We start from the raw sequence: 16,210 nt of genomic DNA on the forward strand, positions 1-16,210 counted from the left end.
TTAAAAAAAAAACACCTTGGAATTATGGGATCAGTATCCATGGGCTGCAAATATTAAATTAAATATTAAAAGTATTAGAAGAAAAAATGCAGAAAAAATCCACATGCTCTACCAGAACTGGTCACTAGAGGGAGCTAGAGATTGTGCTATAAAACAGTGGTCCCCAGCTGTTTTGACACCGCGGACTGGTTGTGTGTGTTTAGTCGTTTAGTCGTGTCCGACTCTTCATGACTGATAGGTTTGTTCTCCTTGCAGTCCAGGGGATTCTCAAGAGTCTCCTCCAGCACCACAATTAAAAGGCATCAATTCTTCGGCGGTCTGCTTTCTTTATGGTCCAGCTCTCACTTCCATACATCACGACAGGAAAAACCATAGCTTTGACTATTCGGACTTTTGTTGGCAAGGTGATGTCTCTGCTTTTCAAGATGCTGTCAAGATTTGTCATCGCTTTCCTCCCAAGAAGAAGGCGCCTTTTAATTTCAGGGCTGCTGTCTCCATCTGCAGTGATCATGGAGCCCAGGAAGATAAAATTTGACACTGCCTCCATATCTTCCCCTTCTATTTCCCAGGAGGTGATGGGACCAGTGGCCATGATCTTAGTTTTTTTGATGTTGAGTTTCAGACCGTTTTTTGCACTCTCCTCTTTCACTCTCATTACAAGGTTCTTTAATTCCTCCTCACTTTCTGCCATCAGAGTGGTATCATCTGCATATCGGAGGTTGTTGATATTTCTTCCGGCAATCTTAATTCCGGCTTGGGTTTCTTCCAGTCCAGCCTTCCGCATGATGTATTCTGCATATAAGTTAAACAAGCTGGGGGACAAAATACAGCCTTGCCGTACTCCTTTCCCAATTTTGAACCACTCAGTTGTTCCATGACCAGTTCTAACTGTTGTTTCCTGTCCCACATATAGGTTTCTCAGGAGACAGATAAAGTGGTCAGGCACTCCCATTTCTTTAAGAACTTGCCATAGTTTGCTGTGGTCCACACAGTCAAAGGCTTTTGCATAGTCAATGAAGCAGAAGTAGATATTTTTCTGGAACTCTCTGGCTTTCTCCATAATCCAGCGCAAGTTAGAAATTTGGTCTCGAGTTCCTCTGCCTCTTCGGAATCCAGCTTGTACATCTGGGAGTTCTCGGTCCACATACTGCTGAAGCCTACCTTGTAGGATTTTGAGCATAACCTTGCTAGCGTGCGAAATGAGTGCAATTGTACGGTAGTTGGAGCATTCTTTGGCACTGCCTTTCTTTGGGATTGGGATGTAGACTGATCTTTTCCAATCCTCTGGCCACTGTTGAGTTTTCCAAACTTGCTGGCATATTGAATGTAGCACCTTAACAGCATCATCTTTCAAGATTTTAAATAGTTCAACTGGAATGCCATCACCTCCACTGGCCTTGTTGTTAGCCAGGCTTTCTAAGGCCCACTTGACTTCGCTCTCCAGGATTTCTGGCTCAAGGTCAGCAACTACATTGTCTGGGTTGTCCGGGATATCCAAATCTTTCTGATATAATTCCTCTGTGTATTCTTGCCACCTCTTCTTGACGTCTTCTGCTTCTGTTAGGTCGCTTCCATTTTTGTCTTTTATCATGTTCATCTTTGCGCAAAATGTTCCTCTAATATGTCCAATTTTCCTGAACAGATCTCTGGTCTTTCCTTTTCTGTTATCTTCCTCTATTTCTTTGCATTGTTCATTTAAGAAGGCCCTCTTGTCTCTCCTTGCTATTCTTTGGAAGTCTGCATTCAAGTTTCTGTAACTTTCCCTATCTCCCTTGCATTTTGCTTCCCTTCTCCTCTCTGCTATTTCTAAGGCCTCGTTGGACAGCCACTTTGCTTTCTTGCATTTCCTTTTCTTTGGGATGGTTTTCGTTGCTGCCTCCTGGACAATGTTACGAGCCTCTATCCAAAGTTCTTCAGGCACTCTCTCCACCAAATCTAGTTCCTTAAATCTGTTCTTTACTTCCACTGTGTATTCATAAGGGATTTGGTTTAGATTATACCTGAGTGGCCCAGTGGTTTTTCCTAATCTCTTCAGTCTAAGCTTGAATTTTGCTATGAGAAGCTGATGATCAGAACCGCAGTCCGCTCCAGGTCTTGTTTTTGCTGACTGTATAGAGCTTCTCCATCTTTGGCTGCAGAGAATATAATCGATCTGATTTCGATATTGCCCATCTGGTGATTTCCATGTATAGAGTCGCCTCTTGTGTTGTTGGAAAAGAGTGTTTGTGATGACCAGCTTATTCTCTTGACAAAACTCTATTAGCCTTTGTCCTGCTTCGTTCTGAACTCCAAGGCCAAACTTCCCTGTTGTTCCTTTTATCTCTTGGCTCCCTACTTTAGCATTCCAGTCCCCTAGAATGAGAAGAACATCTTTCTTTGGTGTCAGTTCTAGAAGGTGTTGTAAATCTTCATAGAATTGTTCAATTTCAGTCTCCTCAGCAATGCTGGTTGGTGCATAAACTTGGATTATTGTGATGTTGAATGGTCTGCCTTGGATTCGTATTGACATCATTCTATCATTTTTGAGATTGTATCCCATTACAGCTTTTCCCACTCTTTTGTTGACTATGAGGGCTACTCCATTCCTTCTACGGGATTCTTGCCCACAATAGTAGATATGATAATCATCTGAGCTGAATTCGCCCATTCCTGTCCATTTTAGTTCACTGATGCCCAGGATGTCGATGTTTATTCTTGCCATCTCCTGTTTGACCACCTCCAGCTTCCCAACGTTCATAGATCTTACATTCCAGGTTCCTATGCAGTATTTTTCTTTGCAGCATTGGATTTTCCTTTCACTTCCAGGCACGTCCACAGCTGAGTGTCCTTTCGTCTTTGGCCCAACCACTTCATTAGCTCTGGAGCTACTTGTACTTGTCCTCCACTCTTCCTCAGTAGCATGTTGGACGCCTTCCGACCTGAGGGGCCCATCTTCCAGCGTCATATCTTTTAGCCTTTTGTTTCTGATCATGGGGCGTTCTTGGCAAAGATACTGGAGTGGCTTGCCATTTCCTACTCCAGGTGGATTGCGTTTAGTCAGAACTCTCCACTATGTCCTGTCCGTCTTGGGTATCCCTGCACGGCATAGCCCATAGCTTCTCTGGGTTACTCAAGCCCCTTCGCCGTGACAAGGCAGCAATCCATGAAGGAGGCGGACTGGTTGGGGGGAGACAATGTTTGTGTGCAGAGGGGTGGGGTGCGTACAGTGCACACGCACACTCCACTTGCATCCATACACAAAGGGATGGGGCACTTGTGCAGCACATGCATCCACAAAGGGTGGGGCCACTCGCACAGAAACCCATGCGCATGTGCACAGGGGTGGGAGTGCTTGCACAACACATACTCACACGCATGAGTGAAGAGGTGGGGGTGCTTGATGCACAAAGAGGCTGTGCGGGGGGAGTGTGTGCGGGGGCGGAAGATCTGTGTCCGCGGCCTGGTCCGGGCAAGGCCAGACCAGCACTGGGCTGCAGACCGGGGGGTTGGGGACCCCTGCTATAAAGAATACTATGGTTTATGACTGCTCAAGGCTTCCCCTCTTGAAAGTTTTCTCCCAGGAGGCTCTGGAGCAGTTCTTCCTGCCTAAGGTTAAAAAAGGGGTCAATGCCAGGCAATTTGGGTGGGAAGCGGGCATCTCCAGCTGGCTTGCTTTGCATGGAGGCCTGAGAGCAATCATGTTGGCAGACAGTTCAGCATGCAGATGAGCACCCCTAGCAAGGCAGCGGCGGCCTCCATGCTCCAGCCTCCCTTTGATTAATTGCTGAGTTTGCATGGAACGTAGGGAGGGCTGGGGGGAGGCTTTGTCCTTCTACTTTCCAGGTAGTTGGCGAGGGTGGGGAGGGCCTCTGACTTGGCCTCTTGCTTTTTAGCATCCATAGGGGGAGATTGGAATCAATTCCCCGCAGATATAGGGATCCTACTGTATATGTATGTAGCTCCCTCACTCTCCCACTTGTGTTTTCCCATGGCGGATCTGTTCAGATATTCAGCAAATGCAGTAGTTGCATATTGCAAGCCTATTCTGTTTTTAGATTGCAAGAATGGAAATATACTATAGTATGGAAAGCTTTTATTGGAAAGAAACCCATTATTACAAAAGCGGTATCAGATCTATGCAAATTGATATCAGCTTGTGTGAAACCTCTTTAAGCAAAGTTACATCCCACTGGCTTGTATATTGTTACGTACAGTAGCTCTGCATTCACATCAAGAGTGACATCAGCATCACACACAGATTGCTGCTAACTGGAGATTTCTTTTTAAAAAACATTGGGGTGTATGCAACTCACATACAATGATACATGTTGCTGGTAATATCACTCTGGTTCCACCGTTTTGAACCCTCTTGTGGAGTAGTCCTGTACAAATTTATTTCCTGGTAATCACATAATATATGAAGAACTGTGCACCAGCCCAATCCCAATTGATGCCTTTAAGGCTATTAATGTGGGGGCTGGTCTGGGGTCATTTTAAGGGATGTCACTCCTGCTAAGCAATCCTTTCTTTCTGGTGCAATTGGATGCATATATTCCTTGCCACATCTCTGTCTACTAATTGGAATCATTACAAGTTTCATTCAATTTTTTTTACTCAAAAAACTCTAAATAATTTAAAATAATTTAAATGATTTAAATTAAATAATATATTTAATTTTAATTTAATTTTATTTAATTATTTAATTTATTGAAACAATTTATTGAATAATTTAAATAATAGAACATAAATTGCATATTAAAATAAATCATAAAATATATTATTTAAACAATTTATTTAAATAACTGAAACAATAATACATTTATAAATTATTTATTTAAACATTAAATAATAAAATAATCAATTTAGATCATTTAAATAACTTATTTAAATCATTTAGGTCATTTAAAATGATTTAAAGAAGTTATTTAAACAATTTAAAATTATTCCATCCATATTCCATTTGTTAGGGTAGGCATCCTTCAGTCTCGAGAGACTACGGCAACATGTTCTGAACAGAGGTCTTGGAACAGGGTCTAGTGTGACTGAGAAGGCCAATTCGAGAGTGACAATCCCTTCCACACTGAAGACAAATACAACCTGTCCCCTGTTCTGCTCCCTGATTTTGCTGGTTTTGGGACTGTTCTTTGCCTCGGCCTGCTGGACAAGAGTATCTTCAAATTGCATTTGTTAAGAGCCCCAGTAACACAGCTGATGCCTCTGAATCTTTTCACACATACTGTTTATTTAGGCAAGACTACATTGTCAACAAGAAGCCCCCCAGTTGTGTGATCAATTCTCTTTTGGATTTCTAACTTTTCCCATAAATAAGATGGAACTGGTTTCAGCTTCATGGATGAGCAGTAGGAAAGGGTGGTTTATTCTCACTTCAGGGGGAAGGGAAGTGGGAACAATCTCCACAACTGTGGTAGCTGCAGCTTCGGTCCCATTCTCATGGACATTCACAAAAGATTGGTGAAGAGCCTGCAAGGAAAGAAGACATGAATTAGTGGGCAAAAGTGACCCAGATTTTATTGCTGTCCTTCAAAGTGGAGGAATCAGTTTAGCATATTATTGGCTTTTGTTCTGTTTTTGTTTTTTCAGTGACCAATTCTGAGTATTTGGGCATATTGTATCCTTATACCAATGAGCATGAACAAGTTGGCAGAGTTTCTGATAATTTCCCCTGAAAACAGGAAGAAAAAACTTTCCTGGAGTAGACCGATGATCTATCTAGTCAAACATTACTTCTCCGGCGCAGGCAACCAAATTTCTCTGAGAAGCCCATAAACCAGACCTAAGCAACAGCATCATCCTGCTTGACTCATATTGAATCTGACAAACATAGTTATTGTCAGGTGATAATGATAATGAAACTCGGACACAACTTAACGACTAAACAACAACTCTCTACCTAGAAACCCCTGGGAAGCGTGATGAAGAAGAAGATGATGATGATTTGGCCATTGACAAGAACATGACTTTTAATAGTGGGTGCTGCTGGTTTTGTTTTTAAAATAGTTTTACAAATGCAAATATTTAATTGTTAATGTAATAAATTTTTGGTTTTAGTACAGTCATCTACTGTGGGTTTGTTTTGGCTGTATCTGTTTTTTGGAACTTATGTCTTGGGTGCTTCGAAAGAGAAAGGTGAGATACAAATTTCATAAATAATAAATGTTAAATAAATGGAGATTATATTGATATATGAAGCAGCATTTGAAATAAGATTAGAAAATAGCCAAAATTCCATTTGGTTTTTACACATGTGCAACAGCTTAATGGCATGTGATTTGTTATTTTATTCCAATTGAATAGGAGCAATATTGACAACTCTCTATGTGCACACAAGCACATACTTGGTTTTAATGGCTTCATGTTCAGTTTGCAAAACTCCATGCCAGAGATTGCTGAAACAGTTATGGAACACTCTACCTGGGAACAGGTATGCTTCATAATTGCTGGCCAATATGCACTGCAATGGTGAAACATGTCTGTTTCTCATAAGAACCAATTTCCTTCACCCTGTATCTTGCATTTAGCCATCTCTTATTTTGTGATTAGGTCACTGGAAGGTAAGTATAAACTTACTTTGCAAGCCTGATTGCTGAGGCATGAATTTCAGAGGAGATCTTACCATGGACAGAAGCCACTTTGGTGACAGGAAGAATGCATTTCCCTTAATATTTAGTTTTCAGTTACTCTTCCTTCCACATTTACATTATGTACTTACGGGTAGAGATGACTGCAACACTCACTCTGGCTATTTTGATTTATCCAATGTATATAACATTTCATTTCATGTTGTTTTGTGTATGTGTTTAATTTAGATTTTTGCACCTATTATGGTTACTGTTTATAAACTGCCGTTTATTATGTTATAATTAGACATGGGGACGAATAAAAAATAAATCATAATATTCGTAGGAAATTGCTGACTCATCAAATATTTGTATTAATCAATTCCAGAGACCCCTACAAATATGAAGCGAGAAATATTTACCTGTTTTTAATTACTCTATTGGTTACTCCAGAACAGCGGCTTCCTTCTCTGCCTATGCCCACATGGAACAGCTGTTGGTTTCCATGGGGGCATATGCTGGAACAGCATAACTGGAACTAGGCTGCTGGAACAGCAGCGGTCATGGTGTGGCGGTAGCGGCAGCAGAGGAGGAGGTAACAGGACAAGGTAGGAAGGAATTGGGGCAGTGGGAAGGAGGCAGTGGGCAGACTGTGGGGCGGTGGAGGCTCAGCTTTTTTAAAAAACAGCCACTGTCTGTCTAAAAACACACACACTGATGAACTGATTCATGGTTTGTTGTTAAAACATTAGTAAATTTGTGGTTTGTCAACCTTGATGAAACACGAAGCAAGACAAACCGTCATTTTGTTGTTTCATTCCCATCTCTAGTTGTAACTTCGTAAACAACGCAGACGTGGTGGTGCTGCGGGCTAAACTGCAGAAGCCTTTGTGTGCTGCAGGGTCAGAAGACCAGCAGTCATAAGATTGAATCCACGTGACGGAGTGAGCTCCCGTCACTTTGTCCTAGCTCCTCGCCAACCTAGCAGTTCGGAAGCATGCACATGTGAGTAGATAAATAGGTACCACCTCGGTGGGAAGGTAAAACGGCGTTCCCTAGTCACGCTGCCACGTGACAAAGGAGACTGTCTTCGGACAAGCGCTGGCTCTACGGCTTGAAAAACGGGATGAGCACCGCCCCCTAGAGTCGGACACGACTAGACTGAAAAATGTTAAGGGGAACCTTTACCTTTAAACAACCCAGAGTGGCCTTGACAGCCAGATAGGTGGTAGAAAAATCAAATAAATAAATAAATAAATAAATAAATAAATAAATAAATAAATAAATAAATAAATAAATGCCCCACATTGAACCTGGAAACTGATACAAAGTTTTAGTAAGAAGTCCATATATTTCTGGACAAGTGAAATATTCTGTGAATTTCAGAGGAGATTTTGCCATGGACAGAAGCCACTTTGGTGACAGGAAGAATGTCACCAAAAAAGCGTTTTGTCAGCACTTTTATATGTATTTCAAAAATATGTAAAACACACCACCCTGTACATTGCTAAAATGTGCATATAAAAACCAGCAGGGCAGGCATCTGTTAATGGTATGGGTGCCCCAAAAGAAGTAGCTTTCCTCAAAACACATCCTGTGTAGAACCAGCCTGAAATGGATATGTGGGTGAGGAAAAGAAAATGTTCATAGAAGGAGAACTGACTGATCTGTGTGTGGCCTGAAAAGTCATGTGAAACATAGAGCAGAGTCCTTGGTTGGCCCAATTCATGTAGCATGGTGAATTCTGAAACCATACCTTAGAAACCATCAGGTTATGTTCCCTGGTAATTCCAGAAAGGTCTGCATTATTTGTGAATACATCAATAACACCCAATTTTCTCATCAGTCCTTTGAGAACGTATTTCCCAGATATTGAAAATCTAGGCACATAGAGGTTTATTCTCCTGCAGGAAAAAAAAACCCAGATATTAGTATCATTCTGAGCAAATGTGTATTAAGTCCCAATGTACAGAAATTTACAATTTATCTAGATGAAAAAGATCCCCCCCAGTAACCATTGCATTAATGAGCTTTCAATTTTACATTTTAAAATCACTATGCCCTGGGAATTTGGAAACATTTCAATACATGTGCTAAACACATTTCTATGTACAGATAATATGAAGAGGCAGCTGTGTTAGAGTGTTTGAGGACATATTACAAATTCTTTTTTAAAAGCACCTGCAAGTACCTTATATCAATCTGAACTTTTGTAAACTATAGCTTGCTTCTACAGTTATGTCTGAGGACCCAGAATAGAAAATCCATGTAAATGTTGCAAAACATCCACTTGTTCAAAACATCCACTGGTTCAAAATTGGGAAAGGAGTACGACAAGGCTGTATATTGTCCCCCAGCTTATTCAACTTATATGCAGAATACATCATGCGGAAGGCTGGACTGGAGGAATCCCAAGCCGGAATTAAGATTGCTGGAAGAAATATCAACAACCTCCGATATGCAGATGACACCACTCTGATGGCAGAAAGTGAGGAGGAATTAAAGAACCTTGTAATGAGGGTGAAAGAGGAGAGTGCAAAAAACGGTCTGAAACTCAACATCAAAAAAACTAAGATCATGGCCACTGGTCCCATCACCTCCTGGGAAATAGAAGGGGAAGATATGGAGGCAGTGACAGATTTTATTTTCCTGGGCTCCATGATCACTGCAGATTTATTTATTTATTTATTTACAGTATTTTTCAGCCGCACCATTGCCAGTGGCTTCTGGTGGAGACAGCAGCCCCGAAATTAAAAGACGCCTGCTTCTTGGGAGGAAAGTGATGACAAATCTTGACAGCATCTTAAAAAGCAGAGACATCACCTTGCCAACAAAAGTCCGAATAGTCAAAGCTATGGTTTTTCCTGTTGTGATGTATGGAAGTGAGAGCTGGACCATAAAGAAAGCAGACCGCCGAAGAATTGATGCCTTTGAATTGTGGTTCTGGAGGAGACTCTTGAGAATCCCCTGGACTGCAAGGAGAACAAATCTATCCATTCTAAAGGAAAGCAACCCTGAGTGCTCACTGGAAGGACAGATCCTGAAGCTGAGGCTCCAGTACTTTGGCCATCTAATGAGAAGAAAAGACTCCCTGGAAAAGACCCTGTTGTTGGGAAAGTGTGAAGGCAAGAGGAGAAGGGGACGACCGAGGATGAGATGGCTGGACAGTGTCTGCGAAGCAACCAACATGAATTTGACCAAACTCCGGGAGGCAGTAGAAGACAGGAGGGCCTGGCGTGCTCTGGTCCATGGGGTCACGAAGAGTCGGACACGACTAAACGACTAAACGAAACGAATCCACTTGAAGAGAATCATTGGCATTTACGGTGCTTTATATTGTATTATATAGGACTTTGTAATCTATATTGTCCAGTTTAACAGTGAAACGCAAGTATCTCAGCAGATGATAAAGGTTTACAAAGGAAACCTAGGTCTAGAGGGGGACATTATGGAAAGGATGATCTAATGCTTTCAAGGCTGGGCTGGCTCTCTAGTACTCAATGAATGATGGATTTTTACAAATCCCATTTTCATCACATCCAGGTGGGGAAAGGCTCCTTACCTGACAAGTTAAGGAGAGTTGTCTGGGATCATAGGCGGCACCAAGTCTACCTTCAAAATACCTCTGCTAACACCATGATTTTGCCTCTAAAATGGCAGAAAGACTATAAGCAACCCTATTAGGAAACAGCAGATTGTTTCGCTCCCTACGAAGATCTCTCAGCCAGCCCTGAGAAGGGCTGCTGTTTTAAATAAGCTTCCAAAAACTCCTCTGTAAAAGGCATCCAAATCAAGGCTGGTCCACCCTCTATCCTTTATGTGACATGTTAGTTCATTCCGTTCGTGGATAGATGACAGTCTCCATTAAGAACAAAAAATCTAGCAAATGGAAAGGAAATGCAAACAGCTATGCATGGAGGAATCCTACACAATACTCTCATTGTGTTACTTATCCACTCAGAGCCCATATAACAATCATTTTTTCCACAGTCTCTCACACTCAGTCATCCCTAAGTACTTGGGTCCATCAGGATAACACAATTGGCATAAATTTCACCTGTAAGATGTTATGTATACCTATAAACTGCATGGTGACACTTGGACTGAGCCTTCCTTTATGCCACAGTGGTTGGTGTGTCCAGAGAGGATCTTGGACTTCATGGAAGAGTTCAGCTATTATTTGTCTTCCTCTTTGGTGCCTGTAGCTCAAACTATCTACCATATTACTTTCTATTCCCCCTTTGGTCAATTTAACTCACCGGTGATATTTTAACCATATGAATCCAGAATTGTATATGAAGGACCCATTGTGTTGTGTGGCTCCTTGCTCACTACAGAATGGCATGTATACCCTGATTCAGTCAGCTCTTGCACATATGTCCAAAGATAGTGTGCATACCTATTTTTTATTGCTGACATTTCCCCCTTTTGTCCAGAGAGATCAGGACTGAATATAATATTTCCCTTCCCATTCCCTTCCCATTACTTAGCTATGCAAGATGTGAACAGCAGATCCGATACATGTTAAGGTGAGAGTTGATCAGTGCTTTGAATAGGAATCAAACTCAAATGCTCTCCTGTCCAAGCCTAATGCTCCATTGAACACAGCACACAGCTTTACCCTTTATCTGATCTGATCTCATCTCATCTCATCTATCAAAGGCTTTCCATGGGTATACCTAAGGCTTCTAGAGAAGATGGGTTGCCCTGTGGCTTAAGATCTTCTTTCATAGTGGGGTTGTTCCATTCCAGCCTAAGCCTTGCCACAGGACCTTCTGTAGGGAGACAGGACTACCATTTTGTTACTATTCCGGATGCCTCTGATCTTCTCTCCATGCAGGTCTCGGCTACATTCCCTGTCACTTAACCATGTATGATGATAACAAATCAAACAAATCTTAGGTTGTCCTTCAAATGGAAAACTTTTCAGTCTTCATCTAAAATTCCCTCCACCGCCACACACTGACTTACCGACGTCTCAGTGAATGCAGCCATTTAAACAAGACATCTTTGTTCAGAGCATCTTCCACCTGTTTCATTTTCCCTGGGTCGGGCAGAATGAACAATGCGGAAGCACTGCCCTTGTAAGGGAGCTGCACCACCTGGCAGGACAGATCTGTGTCACGGTAGCTGCTGAAGAAGCCATCTCTGTTCATCATAGGAACTCTCACTGCAGTGTGTTTATCCACAAAGAAATCCCCTTCTCGAGTAGCTTCATAATTGAAAGGGTTCCTCCAGTAAGCTTTTGGAAAGGGGGAATAAGAAAAGCATGCAGTTTACTGTAGCAAACCCAAGATTTTGCTCCTGCTTGGAGGGAAAAAAGTATTTCATGTATTTTAAAATTGTGGAACACAATCATGATATGATTAAGATTTCTGGATGCGACCTTTGAAATTCCATTCTGAGTAACAAACACACACTTAAATCTTATATCTACTTGAAGGATTTCAGTGCAAGAGAGCTAATTATCACTTCTCTATGTTCAATCCTTTTGTACCTTTTTGTTGCTAAAAACTGGGATTGCTGAAAATACACATCATGCAATAAGCAAAATCATACAACAGGATCATGTCCAACATCTGGACATGTGTAGCCTTGAGGAAAGAAGACTGAGGGGAGATATGATAGCACTTTTCAAATACTTGAAAGATTGCCACACAGAGGAGGGGCAGTATCAGTTCTCGATCCTCCCAGAGTGCAGGACACAAAGTAATGGATTCAAGTTCCAGAAAGCCAGATTTAGGCTGAATATCAGGAAAAACATATTAACTGTTAAAGCAGTAGACAGTGGAAGCGATTACCTTGGGAGGTGGTGAGTGATTCTGGAGGCATTCAAGAGAAAAATGGACAACCAACTATCAAATATACTTTGATCTGGATTCCTGTATTCAACAGGGGGTTGGACTCTGTGGTCTTATAGGCCCCTTCCAATTCAATTATTCTATGATTCCATGATTCGATAACCCAGATTAGGCACCAGAAGCATTTGATTTAAAATAATTAAAGTTTCCTGCCCTCCATCCTTTTAGGTTCTGAGACTCATTAGGGCTCCCTTTTGTCCTGGGAAAGCCTTTGAGAGCCTTAAGATTGCAGGGGAGGCAGAATCATTAATAGTACAAAAAATTACTGCTGAATAGCTGGATTTTGAACTGATTTTAGCTAGGAGAAAGCATTGCTGCCTGCAAAGTATGTAACTGCTAATGCTGGCTTAAGAGTTTTCGTAGTTGTAGTCCTATTGCACAAATGGTAAGAACCAGAAAATTCTACCAAAAGTGGTTCTTTTTCTATGGATATGAGGAACTCTCAGAAAAATCTGAGACAATATTACACCATTCCAAGCCTTTCAGAGGACAGATAAAGAACTGTGGACTAAAGCTAAACCAAATCTATTAGGAGAGTGTCCAGAACTGTGACATAATCTGTGGACTGGACTTAATCTCACACCAAGAATGTTTACAACAGTACATATAAAAACAATGGCTGAAATCAGATAGCATAAAGATGCATAAAACAGATGTTCTCATCAGCCACAGTTGTTTTTGGGAATTTCGTGCGCGCGTGTGTGTGTGTGTGTGTGTGTGTGTGTGTGTGTGTGTGTGTGTGTGTGTGTGTGTGTGTGTGTGTGTGTGTGTGTGTGTGTGTGTGTGTGTGTGTGTGTGTGTGTGTGTGTGTGTGTGTGTGTGTTGGCAATCTCTGAAAATCACTGCTGGAAAACTCAGAACCCTGGGAGAGAGGAGAAGGAAGGAAATTTTCAATTCCCAAAAAACAGTTTTGGTTTATGACATCATCAGCCTATACAGTATAACTTAATGTTCCTAGATTTCACGCAATATATAGGAAAGCAAAGTACTATATTAAGAAAACCAAGTCTGTCAGACATACCTTTCAGATAGTTATAATTTACAAGAACCATTATAGCCTCTGGATCAAGGCCCTTGATAACATCTTCTAGTTTTCCATGGGTTTTCTCCTCTATGTAGCTATTGATCTGATTCGTGGCTTCTTCAGGATTCTCAAAGTTAGCATGAGAAACGTCAGACATATAGAAATGTTTGGTTTCATCCAAGAACTTCTTGAGGGGTTTCAGCTTCTCATCAATGAAAAGGGCATTCCCAATGTTCAGCTCATGTTCAGCATCAGGACTGTTTAATTTGCGGAGAAGATGGTGGAAGCCTTCATGTATTTCATGCTCAGTGATGTCTGTCTGGTTAAAACCAAGTCCTGATAAAAGCTGTCTCAGTGTGTCGGACTTTGCTCCCAGGGACAGCATGGAAAAAGCAGTGGAAATGCTCAGGGGAGAAAAAAAAATATTATTCCGGCCAGACCCTTCAGCAGCTGCTCTGTAGAATTTGAAAGCAAAGTCGACATTACCTGGGACTAACTTCAGATAAGGCGCATTATGGTCATGTTTAGCAGAAATATGGTGCTCATTTTCCCTTTCATGATGGGCAGGGACACGGTGGCAATAAGCAAAAGTATGAAGCCCAGCAAGAAGTAAAGCTACATAGAGGTTAGCCATTATGTTCTTCAGGGTATAATCTGTAAAGAAAGAATCACATTTTCAGTGTCACTGCTTATACTAGGATAGTGAAAGACATTTGTATGAAGAAATTGCACAGCTTGACCTGTTTAATTTAGCATTCACTTGCCAAAATGCCCAGCCAGGTACGAAGGAGAAGCTCACGGTCAGGATAGGAGCATAGTACTACTCCCCTACTGATGTTCTCCAGCAACTGGAACTGAGATGTATACGGCACTACAGAGGTGTAGAGGTAGCTGCCTGGTGAATTCTGGGAGATGTCCAAAAACACAACTCTGCACACCTCTACTACATAGCCATCACTTATAGGCATTGATACCATCCTTCTCTGATATTTTCTGCTCTCCATAATATCCAGGGTTGTGCAGTTGGTTCAACTGATTGATTCTTAGACTGAATCAGGCTGATTTGGGCCTCTTCGGATAAAATGTAAAGCAGATTGGATTGGTCTGAATCAAAACAAGTTGATTCCAGATCAGTCCAAATCACTTGGGACCCAGAAATTAGCCTATTTTTTTTTGAAATTTCACTGGTCTAATAAAGGTACAACCTGATAGCCAATGTGGTGTAATGAACAGAGGAACAGACACAGCATGAGAAGATTTCAAATCTCTCTTGAGTCAAGGTAACCCACTGGCTGGCTAGGCTGGACACATATGTGTCATCCATAAGAATGTTGATTTGAATAAAGTTTCATGTGTTAATTTAGGTGTAGAGACACATATCAGATGTTTAGTGACTGCTATTTTTATGTAACTGGACATTATAGTGACTGCTTGTTTTTATGCAAAATGCTCAGAATAGTGCTGTGCACTTATGGGGCAGTATATAAGTACCCGAAATAAAGAAATAATAAATAGAAACAATTGTTGCAATCAGACCAGTACTATATAGTTCTCCTTTGCCTGACTGGGGATGACAGACCAGATAGCCTCATGAGCCGGCTGTCTGCATTCCTAGCATTGGTGGGCAACTTGAAGCCCACTGATTCACTTGCGGTGAATAGCCCCAGTTGCCCACTCCCATGACATGACTACAAGTTGCTGCTTGACAACGGAAATTTTTATTAAACTTTAACTCAAAACAGGTTTAACTCAAAGCAGGACTAGCTACATCCAGCATCTTCCCTACATCCTGTGCATACTTTATTACCTTTCTATGTGTTTTACCAGTTCTCAAATACTTGGTAAAACACAGTAAAATGCAAGGTAACTCTGGAAAATCAAGAGTATTGGTAAGTCGCCTAGAGTGGTCGCAAGACCAGATGGGTGGGGTATTAAATAAATAAATAAATAAATAAATAAATAAATAAATAAATAAATAAAGAAAGAAAGAAAGAAAGAAAGAAAGAAAGAAAGAAAGTCTATTCAACAAATGCAAACCATTTTTACAGAGAAACGTCTTTCATATGTATGTCGTTTAAAAAGGCACGATACTTACCATTACAGTTGGGGATGTCTTTCTGAAGAAGTGGTGAAAAGTCCTGGCATTGGCCTTTCCTTTATATGGCAGAACATCGTTGAGAAACAGATGTTTCCCATTAAACATTAAACAGCGGCGACGATCCAGAAAGCACAAACGTTGAACAAAAATTATTTCTACACACCAGAGGTCCCACATCTCTTACCTAATCTGACCTAGAATAAAAATTCAATGCAATGTCAATCAATGGGAAGCTGGAAGGTTCAGCAGACACATGTTCTAATCTCTGGCCCCAAAATTGATCTAGGGCAAGATGACAGCCCCCATACTACTATTTTCCCCAACAAGTTCAATTTCAGCATGCTCCACTCGCCTAACTCCTATTTACCTTTCCAATAGTGGGGTGCCATTTCTTTTTTAAAAGTTGTTTCCCAGAACTATGCTCTTGCAACAGCATAAGAAAGCAGGTATATTGATATTTAGAATATTTCAATATAAAGCACATTTTGATTGTATGTTTGTTAAATGCTTACTTCATTCTCTATTTGGATGTTGAATGAGAAGATATTTGTACGCTGAATAACAAGATTAAAAAAGGAAGTTTAAAAAGAGTGATCCAGGACTTCTCCTGTGTGTAATGATTTCGGGGTGTATGCATATGTTATCTGATGACATAGCCTTAAGAATGTCA

The 16,210-nt window shown here is 41.1% G+C and overlaps 1 protein-coding gene across 1 annotated transcript; it reads right to left on the minus strand.

Moving 5' to 3' along the window:
- Window positions 1-5,201: 5,201 nt before the first annotated feature.
- LOC110088626 (alpha-1-antiproteinase) lies at window positions 5,202-15,651 on the minus strand. The gene is made up of 5 exons (XM_020811034.3): window positions 15,538-15,651; window positions 13,440-14,096; window positions 11,529-11,799; window positions 8,314-8,461; window positions 5,202-5,460 (listed from the first exon to the last, which is right to left on the minus strand). The coding sequence occupies exons 2-5, from the start codon at window positions 14,074-14,076 to the stop codon at window positions 5,269-5,271; spliced, it is 1,248 nt and encodes a 415-aa protein (XP_020666693.3). The 5' UTR covers window positions 14,077-14,096; window positions 15,538-15,651; the 3' UTR covers window positions 5,202-5,268.
- Window positions 15,652-16,210: the final 559 nt, after the last annotated feature.

The sequence above is a fragment of the Pogona vitticeps genome, chromosome 1, assembly GCF_051106095.1.
Source record: "Pogona vitticeps strain Pit_001003342236 chromosome 1, PviZW2.1, whole genome shotgun sequence".
NCBI lineage: Eukaryota > Metazoa > Chordata > Lepidosauria > Squamata > Agamidae > Pogona > Pogona vitticeps.

What these genes read in the sequence shown, in the direction of transcription:
- LOC110088626 (XM_020811034.3), bottom strand. Translation starts at nt 14,076, where the DNA reads ATGGCTAACCTCTATGTAGCTTTACTTCTTGCTGGGCTTCATACTTTT. An exon ending in AAATTATAACTATCTGAAAG is followed by an intron (nt 11,800 to 13,439) that starts GTATGTCTGACA and finishes CCTTTCCAAAAG; the next exon opens with CTTACTGGAGGAACCCTTTC. An exon ending in ATAACCTGATGGTTTCTAAG is followed by an intron (nt 5,461 to 8,313) that starts GTATGGTTTCAG and finishes CTTTCCTTGCAG; the next exon opens with GCTCTTCACCAATCTTTTGT.